This window comes from Bufo bufo, chromosome 11 (assembly GCF_905171765.1).
Source record: "Bufo bufo chromosome 11, aBufBuf1.1, whole genome shotgun sequence".
In the NCBI taxonomy this organism is placed as follows: Eukaryota; Metazoa; Chordata; class Amphibia; order Anura; family Bufonidae; genus Bufo; species Bufo bufo.
In genome coordinates this window covers 90,486,875-90,511,735 of record NC_053399.1, presented here as the reverse complement: position 1 = coordinate 90,511,735, position 24,861 = coordinate 90,486,875, and the positions used below count along the sequence as shown (strand labels likewise).

At 42.1% G+C, this 24,861-nt stretch overlaps 1 protein-coding gene across 1 annotated transcript; it reads left to right on the top strand.

The window, feature by feature from the left end:
• Positions 1 to 13,817: 13,817 nt before the first annotated feature.
• On the top strand, positions 13,818 to 14,753 carry LOC120981535 (olfactory receptor 5V1-like). Its single transcript, XM_040411071.1, has one exon. The coding sequence runs from the start codon at positions 13,818 to 13,820 to the stop codon at positions 14,751 to 14,753; it is 936 nt and encodes a 311-aa protein (XP_040267005.1).
• Positions 14,754 to 24,861: the final 10,108 nt, after the last annotated feature.

Here is a 24,861-nt window from a genome sequence, read left to right as displayed (position 1 = left end):
GGAAGTAGAGATGGAAGACAACTTCAGCTAGTGCTTCCACCTCCTTAAAGGGGTTGTCTCACTTAGGTAAATGGCATTTATCATGTAGAAAAAGTTAATACAAGCCACTTACTAATCTATGTGTGCTCCCATGGTCCCAGCCACCAGAGAGGCTGACGCTTTTTCCTATAGTGTGCAAGCACGACCATCACTGATGGATTGCAGGGTGGTCTGTAACCATGGAAACGAGCAGTGTATAATGTGATGGAAAAATTAATCAAGCCAGCAAAGGAGGCAATATGGATAATAACAATACATTTATGGATAATATGGATAACAATACATTTGTTTCTGTGTACTAGAGGGACACATTTCAAGAATCATAATCAGTTTATTCTCAGCCTATTAAAGTACATCCTAAAGCACAATTACTTCTTGCTCAGGGGGCGATTTTACCACCAGCTCAGGGGGGTGGCAATGGGGTGCGCCTGTGACCCTACATATGCCAACCTCTTCCTGGGCTGGTGGGAGGATAACATCTTTTTTCCTGGGCACACAACATGGTGGCAGGGGAAAATCGCCTTCTGGACAAGATATATCGATGACTTTTTTGTGCTGTGGAATGGGCAAAGAGATGAGTTCACGAAATGTGTTGACACTTTGAACATCAACGAGATAAACCTGAGATTTACCTATGAGATCCAGACAGAGTGCATTCGTTTTCTGGAAGTAAAAGTCTACAAGCAGGGGGAACGATTGACGAGTAATGTGTTTAGGAAATCCACAGCAACAAATGCGATTCTGCAATGGGAGAGTTATCATCCGCCCTCAATAAAGAGAGGCATTCTGAGAGGGCAGTACCTGCGCCTGCGCAGAAATTGCTCTTCTCTGGAGGATTTTCATCTTGAATCATTATTATAGACTACGAGACAGGGGAAATCCAAAGGCAACCCTGAGGAAGGCCTTTCAGTACTATTCAGGAACAAATAGAGAGACCTTACTCACTCCCAAACAACAAGATAAAAATGGAGAAGCACAGACCCGACTTATCTCTATATATGACACTGCCAATAAAGAGGTAAAAGAAATACTAGAAAAGTACTGGCCCATCCTTAGAATGGATCCAGAGGTGACTAATAACATCATGCCGTACCCGAGCGTTACGTATCGCAAAGACAGAAGTCTTAGAGACAGGCTGGTGCGTAGTCACTATGTACCTCCGACATCACCAGGTACTTGGCTGGGCCGCAGACCTACAGGTGTGTATAGATGTGGGGCATGCAAGGCGTGCTCTTCCATATCTGTATCTAAGAAGGTTACATGCTCGGCGACTGGTAGGATCTTCACTATACGAGATTTTATTAATTGTAGAACAAAAGGGGTGATCTATATCTGTCAATGTCCCTGCCCTAGAGTCTATATAGGGAAGACTTATAGGGAACTTAGGAAAAGAATTTGTGAACACCTAAACGATGTAGTGAAGAAGAGTATCACACCAGTCGCCGACCATGTAAAGGAGTTTCATGAAGGGAATGTAAAGGCTCTTAAATTCTCTGCCCTGGAATGGGTCCCTATGTCCCCTAGGAAAGCAGACTGGAATAAAAAAAATCCTCCAGAAGGAGGCAGAATGGATTTATAGATGCAAATCACAAGCGCCTACAGGCCCGAATGAGAGACTGTCTTTTACATGTTTCATTGAGTAGTATGAGATAATATAATACACCCAGCTTGTTATCGAAAATTAAAAATGATTTGATAACAGGATGGGATTTCAGTTGATGGATGTCATTGATACAGATAGCATTGAAATTATGGATAGAGTTGTAATGTAATTTTTTGACACAAAGATCTCCCTGGAGAGAGAGAGAGAGACCCCTTCTTGTTTCTGTTGATGCCCATTGACAGCTCGGAAATGGTCATGAGTGCGGGAAGCACTCGAATATAAATACAGGGTGAAGCTACTTGGGTCACCGATGTAACATAATGTTTATTCTGGACCTATATATATATAGAGGTGCCAGGATTCTCTTTACCCTTTTTTAGGGTTTAATATTGCACTGTATCGCCCCCACTACCTCCCATATACAAGAGGCATGTAAGGGGTTAATTCTGGCTGCCGTGCGGCTTCCGGGAATGCCAAACTTCCTTACCCATCTATAGAAATCATCGGAGGCTGACATACGAGCGGTCCGCGTAACCGGAAGTGACGCGTGCGTTCCAACGCACCGGAAGTGAGGCCGCATAGTGCGTTCCACGGACCGGAAAGGTCCGCGGAGCGCGCATTTTTAAAGAGCAAATTTCCCCAATTCATGCCACTGCCACATCGAGTCCCTGGGAGGAGGCAGTCATGACAGGAACGGGGATTTACTAGTAAGTTGCCGCCTGAGTGTCCTTGGAAGTTAACACTATGCCCTCTCAGTGAAGGGCTTTTTTCATCTGGGACTTATTTTTATTTATATTTTGGATTACAGGTAGTATCTCCGTCATCTAATAGGAGCTAGTGATGTTTCCAGCATATAAGGTCTGTCTCATTATTTGTGACGTCCGCAGCATTTTACAGGACGACAGTTGTTATAATAATAGAATGTACCTTTATGGTGAATATATCCAAGTAGACACTGTATTAAGTGCTATTATTTGAATTTATCATTTGAACCTAGACCCCCTGAGGAGCCCCTGAGTTTGGCGAAACGCGTTGGGGTATTGTGTTATGGGGTATTTCATTGTTACCTGACTTCTGGGCAACATCTATCTTTGTTGCGGCAGTATCATTGCTATATGTAACTTATTAGTAGGGAAGGTACGAGGACAGGGAAACCCCACCATCAGGGGTGGTCCCTGGGCAAAGGCTAGAGGAGGACTGCATTAGGGAAAGACTCCCCACATATAAGGATACTAGCAGCTTCACCTAAGTATGGTATGACCTTCCCCTCTATCTGTCTGTGTATTGTTGTATATTTGTCACAAACGTGGTGGTTGCTGTACGTGTAGAATAAAGTAGCCGGCTTAAGGTCTGCACTTTTGTGTATTATCAGCCACCAAAACGGGGCATATATTGTAATGATAAATAATAAAAGGTATATTTTAAGGGTCCTAGTTCGAAAAGAGTGAATACATTTAATAAAAGGACTTACCTCAATAAAAGGACTTATCTCAAAACATTGTCAAAAAGTGTTAATAATAAATATCAGACCCAATTACAGAATCCTGGAAAGCGAATGTATTTATTTGGGGATGCACATCACATTCATGTCATTAGCTTCCTAATAATAAAACACTAACGATTCTCCTTCCAGTAACTCGCTTACTGATTGCTGATGCGAACAATAACAACTACTTTATATTTTCCTGTACAGTGAAAGGGAAATTTCTTTTAAACCAAATATCTCCATATCATTCTCAACATGAGGAGAGACGAGGAATTAGGGAAGTTCCCTACAATTTTACGACAGGGGAATCTAACACAACCAGTAACGATGATTGTGCAATTAGGAAGATTTCTCCTTTGTGGATTCTCAGGAAGTAAAACCATTCACTTTCAAAGTCTATCTGTGAGAATTCCTTCACCTCCCCCTAACTTCAGGAAGTTAAGTGGAGCTGTTTGATGAGAACACTGAAGCATACCTCCCATCTTTAATAACAATAGTCTAAATTTATATATCACCATAGTCTGCAGTGCTTTACAATTCAGGGTGTACATGTACAAATCAAAATGGACATCACAGGATTACAGGCTGAAACACTAGGAATAAAGGCTCTGCTCGCAAGAGCTTACTATCTTTGGGGCAACGGGGGTGAGACAAAAAATAAAATTGATTGTTTTATAAAGTGGTCCAGCCATCTTTGTACCAAACAGAGTAGACATAGCTGCATGAGCTAGTGCACTGAGTGTGAGGATTAGTGTTGGATGATGGTGTTCAGTTTGGAAGAATGAAAGAGGTGTGGGTAAACAGGGAAGAGTCAGTTTAGGAAACATGATAAGCTTGCCTAAAAAGATGTGTTTTTAAGACACGGTTAAAGCCAATGAATTTGGGAATTTAATTGCCTGGGGCAGCTCAGTCCAGAGAGTACACTACTCACAAAAAGTTAAGGATATTTGGCTTTCGGGTGAAATTTATGGAAAACTTAAAAAGTTCACACTACAGTGGCATTATATTATGAAAGTTGGGCATTTAAGTAGAAGCAGCAATGGTGATTTCCTCATCTCAAACAATTTATTTAAACAAAAGCCAACACCAGTGGTGGGTATACCCCTACAAATATGTCAATGTCTCAATAACTTGTCATGTGGCCTTGAGCATCAATTACAGCTGGACAACGATGTCTCATGCTGTTCGCAAGTTGCCTTATTGTCTGCTGAGGGATGGCATCCCACTCTTCTTGAAATGGCGGCCGTCAGGTCATTGAGGTTCTGGGGTACAGAGTTAGGAGCCTCTACACAGCGTCTCAGCTAATCCCATAGGTTTTCAATGGGATTCAGGTCCGGAGAAAGTGCAGGCCACTCCATTTGAGGTCCCCCAGTCTCCATCAGCTGTTCCCTAATGAGGCGACCTCAATGAGCTGGTGCATTGTCCTCCATGTAGATGAAATTAGGCCTGTGTTGTTCATGTAGAGGCACAATGACTGTATTAATGATGTTATTCAAGAAGTATGGGCTTGTCATTGTACCATTCACAAAAGAGTAAGGCAGTTCTTTATTGACTAGACACACCTGTCCACACTGTAACACCACCACCAAAGACTCATCTGGTGACAACAGTGGCTGATGGCTAGTGGCTCTTCTTGTCGTCTCCAACATCGTTGGCGGCCATCATTTCTGCTCAGCATGAATTGACTTTCACCAGTAAACAGCACTGAGGCCCACTGGTCCCTCATCCACCATAGATACTTCCTGGTCCATGCAAGATGCTGACGTCTGAGCCTGGTGGTGTGGTCAGGTACCCTTGCAGGTCGTCTAGCACACAGAACACGCTGATGTAAATGGTTTCGAATGGTCTCATGTGACACTTGGGTGTCTCTCACCTCCCTTAAATGTGTGGCATTCATCATCTGGTTCCGCAGGGCACTATTTAAAATGAAGCGGTCATCAGTGTGGGATGTGGCCAAAGGACGTCCCCTTCTATGCCTTTCTGTGACTCCTCCAGTTTCTCTGTATCTCTGAAACAACCTGCTGATGACACTCTGTGACACTCTAAGCTCAGCGGCCACTTCCGTCTGAGAACATCCTGCTTAAAGCCTCACAGTGGAGAGGTACTGTTGATCAATTGTTAGGTGTCGTCTTGGTCTCATGCTGTCAAAATGCGGACAGCATGATGAGGAGGAATGTTTAAATACCAATTCTAATTGAACCAGGAAATGTATTGGGCAATTCATGGATCAAACACCTGTTGTGAATTTTACCGTTAAGCTCCTTGTTAGAGAACAGCAAGTTGTACAAAAAGTACTAAAACACTGAACAGTTGGCCATATTCATTCAAAAGGCCACATTAAGTTCACTTGTAAAGGTTACAGTGCATTTTAGGTTTGTCCTGAAATTTCAAGTAATGTATGTGCACCTCAAGAAAAGTCCTGAAGGTGGGAGTTATCATTGGCAGCACAGGGAGTGCGAGAAGGGTAGTAGACATAGATGAGACAGGAGATGAATAGATGTGCAGCACTGTGGAGAGCTTTGTGGGTGAAAACTTTGGACTGTATTCTGTGGCGGATGGGCGACCAGTAAAGTAACACAAGCTAGAGGCATCGGTGTAGCGGTTGGAAAGAAAGATGAGCATGGCTCCTGCATTTAGGACAGACTGATGAGCGGAGAGTTTCGAAAGAGGAAGACTGATTAATGAGCTACAGTAGTTAAGAAGAGAAAAAATCAAAGCAACAACCAGTGTTTTGCCGGTTTCTACAATGAGATGGCAGGTGGATTCTGGAGATGTTCTTGAGGAGCAGACGGCATGCAAATGCCAGTGATTGAATAAGGGATGCAAAGGAAAGATCTGAGCCAAACATAACCCCAAGACAGCAGCCATGCTGTCCAGGAGTTATGTTAGTATAACAGACTAAAATTTATAATGGATCTAGGGGGGATGTATAGGGCGGCTCTCCCTCTGGTTGGTGATGGTAAGGTGCTCCAAACTGATGTCGCACTCTGTTCACCAAGTAAAATAGTTGAGGAAAAGTGAATGGGCACTCTTATAAGTGGAATCACATAGACTTAGTATGTAGTAGGTCACTAAAATTGAATGGGTAAAATATAAAGTATAAATCAAATATATCTGTATATAAAATGTTCGAACAAATATATTCAAAAATACATTCAAAAATATATAGCCAAATGGTAGCAGCACTGCGGTTATTCAGTAAAATATTCCAAGGAATATGGGTATCAGCTAGTAAGCTTGTAGAACAAACACTGAGATACAGGTTCCGAGGTCAAGGCAGAGTTTGTTCAAATATCAAACAAAAGGGTCCAAGTAGATCATAGATGTGATGTCGTGAGCAGATTTCTTTATAACAGTATTGGGTGGAAAAAAATAGATACCCAGTTCGAAATGTTACCTATATTTGTGATAGGTATAATTAATATAGTCAAAATCAGTGCAAATGGAAAAGGAAAAATGCAAGCCAATGCATATAAAAAAGTGTGTGAAAATCGAAAACACTTGAATGAACCTCTGTTCTTAAGAGTGATAGTCTTTAAGGGGTTGAATAATTGTGTCAATGAAGAAATTACAAAAAAAAATTTAATACTGTATTACAAAAACAATTGATGTCATTTTAGTTGCATTTGGTTCTTTAAAAAGTCCTTGTAAGATTTCATTCTGAACACAATTACAAATGTACACTAAATTCCCTAAAACCCTTTACAGCATTGGGGGTTGAATAATTTTGAACACAACTGTACCTTATAGTTGCTGATTGATATTCATATATATTGTTGCGATCTGAAACTTGAGTTCACAATATGATCGCAAAGTTCAATGATACAAAATGCGGTTGTAGAAAGTTATTCCAGTACTCACATGTGTGTAGATGATGTCCTATTCGTGGCGTCCCACGTGGAGTGAGTATAGGGTAAGCTTACCTCTGACTATTATCTTTTGTAATCTCGAATAGAAGGCTTCGATAGTACCTCACTTAGCAAGAATACATGATCTGTGTGGCAGATGCAGTCTGTTATGACTGATGGACGGAGCACTGCTGTATTTCGTTGCTCTTCTTTATCGGTCCCAGAGTCGGCTTGTAGTTAGGCCCCCTGTGTATCTTTGGCGTCCCTCGTGTCTCCGATGGTGCCTGCACAGGTGATGGAGCTGAACTAGCTTCCTGCTACTTCCTGTAGCGCGCCGATCACTGCCGTAATTTCTGGACTTTTTACTTGAAAGCGCTTTCTTTAACATCGGCTATGATGGTGCCAGATCAAATATATCTTATACGCCAGACGCGTTTCGAAGACTCTGCTGTCTTCTTCCTCAGTGGCTATATTTGATCTGTCTGACAAACCGGCTCTTATATATAAGTCTTCCTGGAGGGCTCTGTAGTAAATCTGGAATGGATTTTAAGGTGTAAGATAGGATTCTCGTTGAATTGCGGATTTATATGTGTTTTTTCGGCACTGGTGCGTTTTTTACTTATAGGTATCTCTGGCTCCTCTAGAGAGCCCTCTATAGATTATTTTGTCCCATTCGTCCATGGCAAAACTGTGCACATTTCAGAGTGCCCTTTTATTGTGGGCAGTCTAAGGCTCACCTGTGCAATATTCATGCTGTCTAATCAGCACCTTGATACGCCACACCTGTGAGGTGGGATGGATTACCTTGGCAAAGGAGAAGTGCTCACTAACGCAGATTTAGACAGATTTGTGAACAATATTTGAGAGTAATGGGTCTTTTGTGTATGTAGAAAATGCTTCAGATCTTTGAGTTCAGCTCATGCAAAATGGTAGCAAAACCGAAAGTGTTGCGTTTATATATATTTTTTCTGTGTATTTACATTAAGCTGCACCTCTAATTCCACCAGTCCCGTTTGTGCCCCCACACTGTAACTGTGTACCTTGGTGACCCCCATGCAGTAATAATGCCACCTTAGTGCTCCCCAGACAGTAGTGATGCCCCTTTAGTGCCTTGACATAAGTCCCCTTGATGCCCACTCTCAATAATGTTGCCCCTTAGTGCCACCAAAAGTAGAGGTAAACAGAAAAGGCTTCCAAGACAGTAATGATGCCACCTTAGTGCCTCAAAACTGTAAAAATGCCCACTTAATGCCCCCTCATAATAGTGTTGTCTCTTAATGTCCTCAAAGGTAAAGATGCCCTCAGACAGTAATGATGCTTCCTTAGTGCCCCTGCCACAGTATGATGCCCCCATAGTACCTCCCACACAGTATTATGCACCCTTAGCATCCCCTATGTATTATAATGAGTAAGAATGAGGCAAGGAATAACCTTTCAGAGCCCCACAGTTGAATAATTTTGTCATTTTGGAGCAGCCCAGCATTGGTGAAACATTCATGGGGATATTGCATTCTTGTAGTCAAGGGTGATTGGGCAACCATGGGGACTAGAGCCCTCCTCATGTTTGCTGGCCAGGTACATAACAATTTGATGCTCTCAGTATTAATGCTAGGGTCATCAAGTACTTATGAACCTGGTCAGCAGTATTTGATGATGCACTCTGGTATTTAGTTTTGCTGGGGTGGTATTGTGGGCTGCACTATGGTATTGCTGGCCCCGTCTACTTCTGTTGTAGCTGCCTACATGTGGCTTGTGTTGGCCCTGCCTACTTGTGTTGCTTAACGTGTTGTCAATTTGCACTCGCCTACAACTTGGGGCCACTTTTACATTTCTTTTCCAGGGCCACTTTAAGTTCCTAGCCCACCCCGACATGAGAGGTAGTGGTGTAGCAACCACAAGAACCCATTGAGGAGCAGAGAAGCATCTAATTCACTGGTGCAACCCAAAAGTGGCATATAGGTAGGGCAAGCTGTGGCAGGGAGACTCACAGCCGGACAGTAGGGGGATCAAAAGCCAGCAGTCACTTTGGCACAACCTAACTCTGGTGGATCCTCAGGCATATTTTTGGACCCTAGTTTAAGGACCACTCAGAAATTGTTTTGCCAATGATTGTTCGGCCACAAAGGTCTGCATCATTCAAGAGCCAAGTCACCTTACTGTATATTGTGGCTTTGGGGCACTATGGCTGCTATTCATGTGACCAGTAGCACTGGTCTTCATCATTTTCCTGATACAAGAAAAAATAAATAAAAATTAAGATAGATGACACACTTTAGTTGATAAAATAACATTGGAGTTGAAATTGGCAGTTGTGGGGGCAGGAAACGTGTAAGAATAAAACAACGATACCTGTGGTTGGCGGAGGGAGACGGTGGTCTCTCTCTCCCGTTCTTTCAGGGATACTATATTGCAGCTCAACTTCAGTGGTGCATGAGTGGGGGGAGAGACTGTCCTCTCCAACTGCTCACCCGAGAATACAGGGGCACTCCAAGAGATATTTTTAGTATTCTGGAGTCAGGCTATCTGGGTAAAATGGGAACATTTTGTCTTATTATTGACATGTTACATAAGTGCTGGTGTAAAATTAAAGCGATTTTGTGAATAACACATGGCTTGCACTTCACTCCAATTTGGCACAATATACACTTAGGTGAATTTGCAGTAATTCTTGATTATAATTACTGGATATCAAAAGGAGTTCTAACACTATCACATTTATTTTCACATGGAAAGTTAAATCCCCTAGAGAAATTACTTATGGGAATAGAACTTACACTACTAGATAAGTTTAGATACACTCACGTCAAACATGCAGTTGCTTGCACTAAAGAAAAAAAATAATGTTTGGGTCCGAGATCAGAATCTCTTGGATTTTTGTTTTAAACAGAATGGGACAAATTTTTACGATTTCACAAATTCAATAGTGTGTTTAGATGGGAAAGCGATTTGGGTGGCATAACATTGAACTGGGGAATAATATATAAAAATATAAAACAATCCTCTATCTCCAGTAAATACCGCCTAATACAATTGAAGATCATACATCAGTTATACTATACCCCCTTATCGCTATCCAAAATGTATAGAGATAAACAAGACAGCTGTCTGAAGTGCCTTGGAGAAGCTGCAAGCTTTTGTCATCTTCTCTGGAACTGTCCTTGTATCCAGAATGTCTGGCAACAGGTATATGCAGAGCTGGGAAGCAATATTTCACAAAGAAGAATTCCATCTATAGAACAAGTAATATTTGGCCTATTTGCTAATAGTTTTGAATCAAAACAAGATAAACGTAGATGGCTGGTAGGACTCCAACTAGCAAGAGTCCTGATAGTACACAAATGGGGCTCCGAAAACAGCCCTGAGATTGCGGAGTGGAGAGCTCTGTTGAATACATTAGTGAGATATGAACGGATGGTCTATTAGGATGGGCTGTCTGGTTGGGAGTTTCACCGACGACACAGGGTTGGGAGGTTGGGGGGTCTATTGGGAAGGGGGGGGAACTAAAATTTAAAAAAATTTAAAAAATGATGTGATATTACATTGATCAATTGCTGACTGTGAGATGTGATATTTTTAATTGGATCTGATAAGTTTTGTATTTCCCTTTATATTTTGAATAAAGAAAATAAAAAAAATTGGAGTTGTAATTGCAGTAAACTCTCGTCATCTTCAGATAGTGGTTGTAATGCCGCAGAGACTCCAATTACAAGGAATAAGGGATTTCTAATTGACCTGGGAAGATCTAAACCCACTAAACAGCACCAACCAAATTCACCAATCAGTACGATAGTGTATAAAGAGGACAGAAATCACATTGATGATTTTATCGCGGCCATTGCTGCAGACATTGCACAGTACCTGTGATGATTATTGCAATATGGAGACCTCATCCATGGACGACTCAGAGGAATAAAGAAGATTGTGCTTATATGTAAGTACAAAGAACGACATGCATGGTTTAATCAGATAGATAGATTGATAGATAGATAGATAGATAGATAGATAGATAGATAGATAGATAGATAGATAGATGAAAACAAAATAGCAGCAGCACTTTCAGTACAAGATAATCTCAGTGCAATCCCTCCTAAATCGTAGGTTGTAGGTCACAGATAATCCAAAAGAGAAAAAAAAAAAAGCAGCACTCCTAAATAAAGTAAAAGGGCAGTGGACCAGCTTTATTCACCCCACATAAAGTTTCAGCCCAACACAATGAGGCTTTTCTCAAGTACTTGAGAAAGGCCTCATTGTGTTCGGCTGAAACATTGCGTGGGGGATTAAAGCGGGTCCACCGCTCTTTCATGATAGATAGATGATAGTGTAATGCCTGTAAGTAGAGACAGACACGGACTCACTGACCTAGAACAAAGCCCACATTCCCTACCTACTTACAGTATAAGCCCTAGGTAGCAAGACTGCAACTGGTCAACAGCCACTGTGCTACTTACGTGCAGAGACAGATAACGGGTCAGAACCAGACAGACAACGCAGTACCAAGCGAGAGACAGAGAGTGGTCAGAAGACAAGCCGGGGTCAGAGGAACCAGCAATCCAATCAGCACAGAAACAAGGAACGCAGCTAGTGAGTCAGAGACGATCACTGGCAATGATGTATGGCCAGGAAGGGGTTTAAATAGAGCATTGAGTCCCAGGACCAGAACCTGATAGGTCGTGACTCGGCGCTCCATTTAACAGAACACTAGCACACAGGAATAGGGCAGCTGAGCAATCAGCCCACTACTAGTCTCCTTCAGCAAATACCTGCTGTGGGGAGAAACAGAGCATTGCATTCTAATGCTAGGGATGCTGTCCCATCACTAGGGAGCTTGGCTTACCCTATCCTGTGATCATGTATAATGGGACAGCCCAAACTATTTCCACGATGGAAGTATGAGCGGGATGGTAAAGTTAACATGTGCTGTAATGGCTGCCATTAGACGCCAGAATAGCAGAAAAAATATTTCACAGAATATTTCCTCCCTAATTTTAAGTGTTTGGCTGGTTAGAAGCATTGTAAATTAGCAGAATCTCATCACGTCCCCCAAAATGTGATTTATATTCAAAAGAAGGAAAAATGGATATCCCCTAAGAGAAACAGTAAGTTCCCAGTCAGGCTTGATAAAAACTTCTGCTTGATTGCAACAGGAAGAGAAAGAAAGCAATATTAAAGAGACGTGTGACTGACCCCTGCCTCTGGAGAGCTGGGGATTTTTCTCTGAGAAGGGCCACTATTCCTAAATTTAGAAACTTCTAAAAGGGTCAGTCACACTTGTCCATGTACATGAAAGAGGTTCTTGGAGGTTCTCAGCTCTGGAAACACTTGAGATATTTTGTAAAACGGACATTTCTTTATTTCCTGTCATTCTATCCATTGAAGAACAATACAACCAGGCTGGATGGCTGATAACAGGGAACACTAGAAGATTTTCTACTGAGAAACCATGCATCATCTACACATATTTAAAGGGGATGCCCAACATAAAGAAAAGGGGTCTGCTTTTCTTCTAGTCACTATGGGAGGGCTTGTTCTCAATCTCTTCCTAGTTTTAGGGTGCTGTCCCACATAGTTGGCGAGCCACGGCTCTGTGCCAATTGTACGTGCTAACTTGTTGATGTTTGTTAAAGGGGTTTTCCGAGATTTTTAAATGATGACATGTCCTCAGGATAGGTCATCAGTATCTGATCAGTGGGGTCCGACACCCAGGACCCCCGCCTATCAGCTGTTTGAGAAGGCACAGGCGCTCCTGAAGATAGATCATCAGACTCAAAATCTCAGAAAACCCATTTAATGTCCGTTTGGTTACACTGCCACCAGCCTGCTATCCAGGACGGTGACAGCTTCTCAATGATGATCTTGTATACTCTGGGCAAGTCGGTATAAGTCACGAAAAGAAGTTTTAATGAAGCATACCATTATCTGTTAGGAGTCCTGGGCAAGTAGAAGCTTCTTGGAAGAATCACATTGGATGGTCCCTCTCTGTGCATGCGCCACAAGTTACTGGTAGTGGCCTGCAGGATGTTCATCAAACCAGAAGAACCAGCTCCTCCCCCATGACTCCTGACAAGATTTGAAATACAGCATTCAAACTTTTTTCCTGACTTATGCCAATATGGTCAGAATATAAAGGTCAAAACGGTTCAGGTGCTGGTTTGTGGAAAGTAACATCAAGCAACTCTGCGCAGGTAACTAACGCCAGATAATACAATCTTCTGGATTATCAAATGTTGAATTAAAGGAGTATAAGGTATTTTCCAGTTAAAAGCAAAAAAATAAAAAATAAAAATGCTCATGAAAGGAACAGGCACAATGAAGTTCAAAACTGCCAAAACTGAAACAGAATGCCTGCCAAACATTGCTCAATACTGTGAACTTTGGGAAATTTCCTTTACGTCTCTAAATAGTAACATCCCACCACAGTCTTAAAAATCACAAGTCCTGCACATAGAGATGTACAGCTGAGCTAGGCAGTTTCTGGATACCACAGCCCTACAAGTTCTAACAGTGCCAGCACATTGCACTGTGATAGAGGACGTTGTGTTAAAGGGGTAGCAGGAGACTAAAAAGAAGATGATAGACAGATAGATATGTAATAGATAGATAGATAGGTAGAAACATGAGTGTAGTAAACTTTCACCAACTCACCTAACTGATGGTCCATCATCCATAAAAATTTGATCTAGGATAGCCATATGGTCCATTGTGATTTAGTTGGATTGGGTCCCACATAGGAGGTTCCAGAAATAATTCTATGCAGGGCCTGGAAATGGACAAAGAGGATTCCCCAGGCACACATCTCTAAGTGATGTCTTTTCCCCTTTACAGGTACATCTTGATAAGTGTAATGGAACAGCTCAACCACACAACTGTGAGGTCATTCATCCTTCTTGGTCTGTCCACCATCCCCCATCTTCAGGCAATCTACTTCCTGCTATTCTTCATTATATATATAATCACACTGTCAGGAAATGTCCTATTAATTGTGGTGGTAAGACTCAACAGCTGCCTGCACACCCCTATGTACTTCTTCCTCACTAACCTCTCATTCATTGACATCTGTTTCTCCTCCACCATCGTGCCAAAACTTCTCGTGAATACACTGTGTCAAGACAAAAGCATTTCCTTCATAGGATGCGCCTCCCAGATGTATTTTTCCTTGGCGTTGGGAGCTACGGAATGTATAACACTGTCAATGATGGCATACGACAGATATGTGGCCATCTGCAACCCCTTACGATATCAGATCATCATGAATAAGAAGCTATGTGTATGTATGACTGCTTTTTCCTGGATTGTGAGCTTTCTAAATGCCATCATCCATGCTGCCTTAACCTTCCAGTTGCCCTACTGCAAATCCCACCACGTCAGCCACTTCTTCTGTGAGATGCCACCACTCTTTAAGCTTTCCTGCCAAGACACCTTCTTTAACGAGGTGGCCGTGTACATCTCAGGAGGAATAATTGCACTTTGCTCCTTTTTATTGACTACAGTTTCGTATTTTCGCATCATCACCACCATCTTGAAGATCCGTTCCACCAATGGGAGGTACAAGGCATTCTCTACCTGTGCTTCACACCTAAGTGTGGTTTCTCTTTACTACGGAACCATTATGTTCATGTACTTACGTCCCCGGAACAGTTACTCACCGGATCGGGACCGAGCCATCGCTATACTCTACACAGTGGTGACTCCAATGTTAAATCCTATCATCTACAGTATAAGAAATAAGGATGTCAAAGGAACCATAAAGCAAAAGTTCTCAAGGATAGTGAATAAGTGATTAAATATTGTCCTGCCAACATGAATGCCACACCTGGAGGAATTTTAAGGAGTGATAGAATTTTACGGTGACTACAAAATATTCTCTTGGGCTGTGGTGAGGATTATGGGGCCAAACATTTAGTGAATAGAAGGTCGGTATTGTAGGTGAAGGTCAGGGTTGGGACTTGGGACAATGTAGGTATTGTGACACAATGAGAGGTTTGGTCTGGGAAAACAGGTATTTTCCTCCCAGCATGTGCTGCTGGTGTGATTTACAGCCAGGTGAGGTCAAATACCGGACCGGATTTTGAATGCCGATCCAGATTTTGGCAGCACCTGGCTGTCCTTAAATAGGCAGCTGGGCTCAGAAGCCAGGTCTCTGTGTTGGGATCTGGGAGCCTTGTGTCTGGATGAAGGCTTGCTACCTGTTTGGCGTGAAAACAGGTTGGTGCTGCTATGAGCAAGGACTCTTTGAGGCAGAATTGCCGCATGGTGTGAATTACCACCAACTCCGCAAGGTGACTTTTGTTTGAATATGACTGCTTGTTTTGTCACTTGCCTAAAGTGTGAATAAAACACTGAACTGTTTGTTCCAAAGAACTTGTTGTTGCCTCTATCCTGCGTCCGCTAATCCTGTCTACCAGGGCGAGTCCCCAAAGTATGTACTAGTTCGTATTTTTGTTGGTTCTTGCATCAGTCCTAAAGAGTTATTCCCATCTTTAGCATTTAAGACCTAGCCACAAGCTATGTCATAAATGGCTTATATTCTTAAGTCCTACCTCTGGAACTGCTGTTTATCAGGAGCATGAGGGTCCAGTAAGCTACAGATTCATGGACACCAATTAGTCTATTGGAGAAGCTTCCAATGAAGTCTATGGCAGTGAAGGGATAGATCCAAGGGTTGCTTACCTGGCTTCTTCCATAGACTGAGATTATCAATGAACTTTATGAAGCCTTGAGTGTCAACAAATTGGCACACAGTGGTCACCGGACTCCAATTTTCCCAGTATGGGCGAATTTCAGAGGTCAGACCTATGAACACCATTTTATCCATTGCCATGGAAGGTAATTCATCCCCAGAACTGAATGAAATTGACCTTTAATACCAGGCACTGACTATGGATAGGAGAGCTGCTGTTTCAGGGAAAATCGGTTTTTAGTTGCAGTGGCCATCTTTTAAGGGGACAACAGGAAGTGCAGGCATATTGGTTTTAACTTTTTCATTTTTCCCTATTGGAAAATGTATTGGATTAAATAAATGCAAAGACCAATAAACTTAATTTAAATTGTTTGTGCTGAGACATCTATTCTGAGTCACAGCTAAACAAAATGCTCAGACCCTGTGAAGTTTCAGTAAGTGTTTTTTAAGTTCCTTGTTTTGCTTCCTTTAAGAAGTAGATAGTTCTAAATGTTTCATGAGGAATTATATATTGTTTCTAATCCTAGTCATAATCATAGATATATGTAAAAAGATGGCAATTATACACAACACTTCCCGTTCTCTTCTCTACTTCATCTTTAGATATGTTACACCACCACCACCCCTTCCCCCAAGCATTATCTCCGTGTTCTGGGCCTATTTCTTACTCCTGCGGTAATGTCAGTGCCCACATGACAGCTCCCTGGCAGATAACTGTGCAAACTCCATCCCATAAGGTTTTTATTTATTCCAGTGAAGGACACAATAAGGCATAACAAGAGGACAAATAAGTGGAAAAGTGTGAGTAGGTCAAAATTAATGAGTCACCTCTCCTCGCTTTGGGCTTCATTAGAGGTCCAGCTTCTCTTCGGCTCTGGGCGCATCCGCACATCACTTACTGATGCTGGTTGGGGCATCTTGTGTGGTGCCGCCCAAAACTGAAGATAAGCCGGGCCTGCAGAGGAGCCGGATGCGATGAAAGGTGAGTAATTTAAGGAGTCTCGTTTGGGGTCTGAATTTTGGAATCAGAAGTTTAAGTTAGAGTATGGTCTGATGCCTGATCATTGGGGTCTATGTTATGGGGTCAGGGGTCTGAATAATGGCGTCTGGTCTGGGGTATGAATATTGGGGTTTGGTCTGCGATATGAATTAGGAGGCCTGGTCAGGGGTCTTCAAATTGGCCAGGCCTGCAGAGGAGCCGGAAGTCAGGAGAGTTGAGTAATTAAAGGGCTCTGGTTTTGAGTCTGAACTTCAGGATCTGAGGTATGAGATATGGGGTTTAGTCTAGGGTATGGAGTCGGAATTATGGTGTCTGGTCTGGAGTCTGAATACTAGCATCTGGTCTTGGGTATGCTATGAGGTCTTTTAATGGTGTTTGGTTTGGGGTCTGAATATTGGGGTCTGGATACTAAGGGCTGGTCATGGTTCTGAATTTTAGGTTTTAGAATCATCCAGACTTTATAAAAACTGTAAATTTAAAGGGGTTGTCCTTCAAAAATATTCTACCATATTTTTGACCAAAACCTGGATCTGAAAACTTTTCTAATTGCATGTAATATAAAATTCAGTATAGCCACTGAGCTATTCAATAAAACATATCTGTATAGCGCCACCTGCTGCTTGCTCTTTTTCTAATTTCTCTGTCCTGCTCACTGAGGACTCAGTTTTATCCTTCCACTGCAACCAGCCCCAGTAGAAAGGAAACACCCCTGAGAAAGGACATGCCCCTAAGCTGCCAACTTTATAGAAATCTAGTAGAGCAATGGGAAAAATGAATGGGGAGATCTTTGGATCCTTGTAAGGTACAGGGCTGTTTGTACATTTATTAGAATGAGGTTGTCAAGTACTTTATGATATTGGATTTTAATTTTTACATTAATCATGGGATAACCCCTTCCCAAACTCCCCATGTAAATTTACGTAAGCAGTTGATATTTTAATAATGGTGCCTGCTCATAGCTGCCAGCTGTTATAAATACCTGGGACTAATGTGTGCGATCGACAATAACGTCGATCGCATACATTTAACACCTTACAGTAGATGCCGTGGTAGACGTGACCACAGCCATCTGGGATATTAAAGACCGGGAGCTCCCGGACATGTACCGGCTTCCCCTAGAGAGGATTGTGGAAGCCGGATGTAATGTGCGGCAGCCTCTGTGCTCAGGAGTGGTATGAGGCTGCCGCACGTTAGTTCGGCATCGCCGTGTGAGAAAGTGCCCTTATTATTAACATATAAAAATATTTATCCTGTACGGTGAAACCAAAAAAAATAAATAAGATAAAATGGCCGATTCTGTGTTTTTTGGACGCTTCACCGCCCACAATTTTTTTTAAAAAAGTGATCATACACACCACAGAATGATACAGCTATGTGAATGAAAAAATAAAAAAGTTATGGCTTTGGGAGGACTGGGAGTAAAAAATTAAAATGGAAATCACCCTCTCTTGAAAGGGTTAAGAACAAATGGCCCCTGAGATCACAGTTGAAGAGAATCCCCTCCTTCTATATAGTCCACACTGTAATGTCTCTATAGTATACAGGAAATATTGGTAAAAAAAAAACACATATAAGCTGCCAATTTCCACCCTAGGGCAAGCTGCGCCCATTAATAAACCATGCCCCGTGAAAGACTGTGAGCAGAGAGCGCAGTTACTACAAGAGGTAGTGGCTGACAGTCAGAGATTTCCTGCACAGAGCAGACGTCGTGAGCGCTGCCATATACTCCACACATCTCCAGCAGGAGACATGAGACTTCTGGCCCGCTTACAACTTCACAGCCAAATGTTCCAGCTCTTTCTAGTGTCCCTGGTTCTCCAGGTCTCCACAGGTAAGATTATATGTGTATTTACTGACGGCTATCAATTACTGACGAGATTCCTGATTTCTATTACGTCATTACTTTTCTAATATACTAATTGTTAAGACTGCTATTCTTTACTGACTGCTATAAATTACTGACTGCTATAAATTACTGATTGCTATAAATTACTGACGGTACTCAATTAATAACTACGATCCATAACTGATACTTTTTACTGACTGCTATAAATTACTGACTGCTATAAATTACTGACAGTATGCAATTACTAAATGTATGCAATTAAGAACTACGATCCATAACCGACACTCTTTACTGACTGCTATAAATGACTGATGGTATGCAATTAATGACCACGATCCATAACTGATAATCTTTACTGACTGCTATAAATTACAGACGGTACGCAATTAATAACTACGACCAATAACTGATACTCTTTACTGACTGCTATAAATTACTGACTGCTATAAATGACTGACGGTACGCAATTAATAACTACGACCAATAACTGATACTCTTTACTGACTGCTATAAATTACTGACGGTACGCAATTAATAACTGCAATCCATAACTGATACTCTTTACTGACTGCTATAAATTACTGACAGTATGCTATTACTGAATGTATGCAATTAATAACTACGATCCATAACCGATACTCTTTACTGACTGCTATCAATTACTGACGGTACGAAATTAAAGACTACAATCCGCAACTGATACTCTTTACTGACTGATTCCAGTTAATGAATTTTACGCTTTACTGACTGCTATCCTTTAATAGATAGCTGTGCCTTACTGACAGGTATGAATTTGTAACTGGTATCCTTTGGCTGCCATGATTTACTGACTACTATCAATGGCTTCTATCCTTTACTGATTGTTACCCTATACTGACTGCTATTAATCGGTGGCTTCTATTTTTACTGACATCTCTCAAATGATAACTGCTACGATTTACTGACTGCCATGACTTACTGACTGCGATGAATTGATGGCCTATAGTCTTTAATGACTGAAATAAATGGTGCCTAATATCCTTAACTGTAAGAATTTACTGACTGCTATGATTTACTGACTGATGATTGCTATTTACTGACTAATGATTGCTATCCTCTACTAACTGTTACCATTTACTGACTGCTATCAATTGATGGCTTGTATTCTAATGGTGCCTAATATCCTTCACTGTTACCATTTACTGACTGCTATCATATGATGAACCCTATCCTTTACCATTTGCTGACAGCTATCCTTTACAGCAGAGCTGCTACGACCGCGTTGTTCTGTGGAATCTCTAGTGAGGGGGATACTCATTCTGCAATGGAGGTCCCATTCACACATAGGTCATGTAAATATCCCAGACCAGTCCTGGTAGGACTGTGCGGTAGTTACACCCTTGATGGGAGGCTACAGGACACTGACAATCTTCTGTATTTTGGTTGGTTGGTAGTTTTTGGGACTCCCATAGAAGTCCACGGAGAGAGCAGCGCTTGCGCTGTCACCTTCTTAGTCACAGTAGATGTGTCACCATGGTCGCTAGGCCTCATTTTGGAGACAAAGAGGTCCCAGATATGGAACTCAGACATAGATGCCTAATGGGAATACCCCGTAAAGTCTCACATTACAGCTCTACTTTTTCTGATTAGCTGCTGTGTAGAAGCACAAGCCCACCATGACGTCAGCAGAACGTCAGGGCATGTGGTATAATTCATACTACATCAAGGACTTCTGCATTGTTGAACCACTGAAGCCATGTGGACAAGTGGTGCTATCCTCTGCAGCTCTCAGTTCCATCTTTAGCCACATCAACGGAGGTGGGGGAGGGGGGGGGCACATTTTATGATTCCAGCTACCAGGAGTGGGGGGGGTTCACAGAAAAGATGAAAATGCCCCTTTTTTGGTGCCAGGTCCTAGACTCTTGACCCAATCCCTCAGTCTCTTGTTTGCTAACACTGCATCTTCTTTGGATGGGGGCATACACAGATATCATAGGGCCCCATAGCAAATCAGTAAGATGTTTGACGAATTTCCAATTTTTGGGGGGGAGGAGTTTTTTTTTAAAATAAAAGCCCCCACATTCCCTAACTTCTATATAGAAACTTCCTGCAGCCACCACTAGAGGGAGTTCAGTTACCATTTAACCCAAGGGCCGCTGTAAAAGTCCCACTTTAACCACCTCAGCCCCCAGTGCTTAAACACCCTGAAAGACCAGGCCACTTTTTACACTTCTGACCTACACTACTTTCACCGTTTATTGCTCGGTCATGCAACTTACCACCCAAATGAATTTTACCTCCTTTTCTTCTCACTAATAGAGCTTTCATTTGGTGGTATTTCATTGCTGCTGACATTTTTACTTTTTTTGTTATTAATCGAAATTTAACGATTTTTTTGCAAAAAAATGACATTTTTCACTTTCAGTTGTAAAATTTTGCAAAAAAAACGAGATCCATATAGAAATTTTGCTCTAAATTTATAGTTCTACATGTCTTTGATAAAAAAAAAATGTTTGGGTAAAAAAAAAATGGTTTGGGTAAAAGTTATAGCGTTTACAAACTATGGTACAAAAATGTGAATTTCCGCTTTTTGAAGCAGCTCTGACTTTCTGAGCACCTGTCATGTTTCCTGAGGTTCTACAATGCCCAGACAGTACAAACACCCCACAAATGACCCCATTTCTGAAAGTACACACCCTAAGGTATTCGCTGATGGGCATAGTGAGTTCATAGAACTTTTTATTTTTTGTCACAAGTTAGCGGAAAATGATGATTTTTTTTTTTTTTTTTTTTTTTTCTTACAAAGTCTCATATTCCACTAACTTGTGACAAAAAATAAAAAGTTCTATGAACTCACTATGCCCATCAGCGAATACCTTGGGGTCTCTTCTTTCCAAAATGGGGTCACTTGTGGGGTAGTTATACTGCCCTGGCATTCTAGGGGCCCAAATGTGTGGTAAGGAGTTTGAAATCAAATTCAGTAAAAAATGACCTGTGAAATCCGAAAGGTGCTCTTTGGAATATGGGCCCCTTTGCCCACCTAGGCTGCAAAAAAGTGTCACACATCTGGTATCTCCGTACTCAGGAGAAGGTGGGGAATGTGTTTTGGGGTGTCATTTTATATATACCCATGCTGGGTGAGAGAAATATCTTGGCAAAAGACAACTTTTCCCATTTTTTTATACAAAGTTGTCATTTGACCAAGATATTTATCTCACCCAGTATGGGTATATGTAAAAAGACACCCCAAAACACATTCCTCAACTTCTCCTGAGTACGGGGATACCAGATGTGTGACGCTTTTTTGCAGCCTAGGTGGGCAAAGGGGCCCATATTCCAAAGAGCACCTTTCGGATTTCACTCCTCATTTTTTCCTGAATTTGATTTCAAACTCCTTACCACACATTTGGGCCCCTAGAATACCAGGGCAGTATAACTACCCCACAAGTGACCCCATTTTGGAAAGAAGACACCCCAAGGTATTCCGTGAGGGGCATGGCGAGTTCCTAGAATTTTTTATTTTTTGTCACAAGTTAGTGGAAAATGATGATTTTTTTTTTTTTTTTTTTTTTTTCATACAAAGTCTCATATTCCACAAACTTGTGACAAAAAATAAAAACTTCCATGAACTCACTATGCCCATCAGCGAATACCTTGGGGTCTCTTCTTTCCAAAATGGGGTCACTTGTGGGGTAGTTATACTGCCCTGGCATTCTAGGGGCCCAAATGTGTGGTAAGTAGGTAAATGACCTGTGAAATCCGAAAGGTGCTCTTTGGAATGTGGGCCCCTTTGCCCACCTAGGCTGCAAAAAAGTGTCACACATCTGGTATCTCCGTACTCAGGAGAAGTTGAGGAATGTGTTTTGGGGTGTCTTTTTACATATACCCATGCTGGGTGAGATAAATATCTTGGTCAAATGCCAACTTTGTATAAAAAAATGGGAAAAGTTGTCTTTTGCCAAGATATTTCTCTCACCCAGCATGGGTATATGTAAAATGACACCCCAAAACACATTCCCCAACTTCTCCCGATTACGGAGATACCAGATGTGTGACACTTTTTTGCAGCCTAGGTGGGCAAAGGGGCCCATATTCAAAAGAGCACCTTTCGGATTTCAAAGGTCATTTTTTACAGAATTTGATTTCAAACTCCTTACCACACATTTGGGCCCCTAGAATGCCAGGGCAGTATAACTACCCCACAAGTGACCCCATTTTGGAAAGAAGAGACCCCAAGGTATTCGCTGATGGGCATAGTGAGTTCATGGAACTTTTTATTTTTTGTCACAAGTTAGTGGAATATGAGACTTTGTATGAAAAAAAAAAAAAAAAAAAAAATAAGCATTTTCCACTAACTTGTGACAAAAAATAAAAAATTCTAGGAACTCGCCATGCCCCTCACGGAATACCTTGGGGTGTCTTCTTTCCAAAATGGGGTCACTTGTGGGCTAGTTATACTGCCCTGGCATTTTCCAGGGGCTCTAATGTGTGGTAAGTAGGTAAATGACCTGTGAAATCCTAAAGGTGCTCTTTGGAATATGGGCCCCTTTGCCCACCTAGGCTGCAAAAAAGTGTCACACATGTGGTATCGCCGTATTCAGGAGAAGTTGGGGAATGTGTTTTGGGGTGTCATTTTACATATACCCATGCTGGGTGAGAGAAATATCTTGGCAAAAGACAACTTTTCCCATTTTTTTATACAAAGTTGGCATTTGACCAAGATATTTCTCTCACCCAGCATGGGTATATGTAAAATGACACCCCAAAACACATTCCCCAACTTCTCCTGAGTACGGCGATACCAGATGTGTGACACTTTTTTGCAGCCTAGATGCGCAAAGGTGCCCAAATTCCTTTTAGGAGGGCATTTTTAGACATTTGGATACCAGACTTCTTCTCACGCTTTGGGGCCCCTAGAATGCCAGGGCAGTATAAATACCCCACATGTGACCCCATTTTGGAAAGAAGACACCCCAAGGTATTCAATGAGGGGCATGGCGAGTTCATAGAAATTTTTTTTTTTTGGCACAAGTTAGCGGAAATTGATATTTTTTATTTTTTTCTCACAAAGTCTCCCGTTCCGCTAACTTGGGACAAAAATTTCAATCTTTCATGGACTCAATATGCCCCTCACGGAATACCTGGGGGTGTCTTCTTTCCGAAATGGGGTCACATGTGGGGTATTTATACTGCCCTGGCATTCTAGGGGCCCTAAAGCGTGAGAAGAAGTCTGGAATATAAATGTCTAAAAAATTTTACGCATTTGGATTCCGTGAGGGGTATGGTGAGTTCATGTGAGATTTTATTTTTTGACACAAGTTAGTGGAATATGAGACTTTGTAAGAAAAAAAAAAAAAAATTCCGCTAACTTGGGCCAAAAAAATATCTGAATGGAGCCTTACAGAGGGGTGATCAATGACAGGGGGGTGATCAATGACAGGGGGGTGATCAGGGAGTCTATATGGGGTGATAACCACAGTCATTGATCACGCCCGTGTAAGGCTTCATTCAGACGTCCGGATGCGTTTTGCGGATCCGATCCATCTATCAGTGCATCCGTAAAAATCATGCGGACATCTGAATGGAGCTTTACAGGGGGGTAATCAATGACAGGGGGGTAATCAATGACAGGGGGGTGATCAGGGAGTCTATATGGGGTGATCACCACAGTCATTGATCACGCCCCTGTAAGGCTTCATTCAGACGTCCGGATGCGTTTTGCGGATCCGATCCATCTATCAGTGCATCCGTAAAAATCATGCGGACGTCTGAATGGAGCTTTACAGGGGGGTAATCAATGACAGGGGTGTAATCAATGACAGGGGGGTGATCAGGGAGTCTATATGGGGTGATCACCACAGTCATTGATCACGCCCCTGTAAGGCTTCATTCAGACGTCCGGATGCGTTTTGCGGATCCGATCCATCTATCAGTGCATCCGTAAAAATCATGCGGACGTCTGAATGGAGCTTTACAGGGGGGTAATCAATGACAGGGGGGTGATCAGGGAGTCTATATGGGGTGATCACCACAGTCATTGATCATGCCCCTGTAAGGCTTCATTCAGACGTCCGGATGCGTTTTGCGGATCCGATCCATCTATCAGTGCATCCGTAAAAATCATGCGGACATCTGAATGGAGCTTTACAGGGGGGTAATCAATGACAGGGGGGTGATCACCACAGTCATTGATCATGCCCCTGTAAGGCTTCATTCAGACGACCGGATGCGTTTTGCGGATCCGATCCATGTATCAGTGCATCCGTAAAAATCATGCGGACATCTGAATGGAGCTTTACAGGGGGGTGATCAGGGAGTCTATATGGGGTGATCACCACAGTCATTGATCATGCCCCTGTAAGGCTTCATTCAGACGTCCGGAT

Excerpts from the sequence above, each read along its gene's own strand:
- LOC120981535 (XM_040411071.1), top strand. The coding sequence starts at position 13,818 with ATGGAACAGCTCAACCACACAACTGTGAGGTCATTCATCCTTCTTGGT.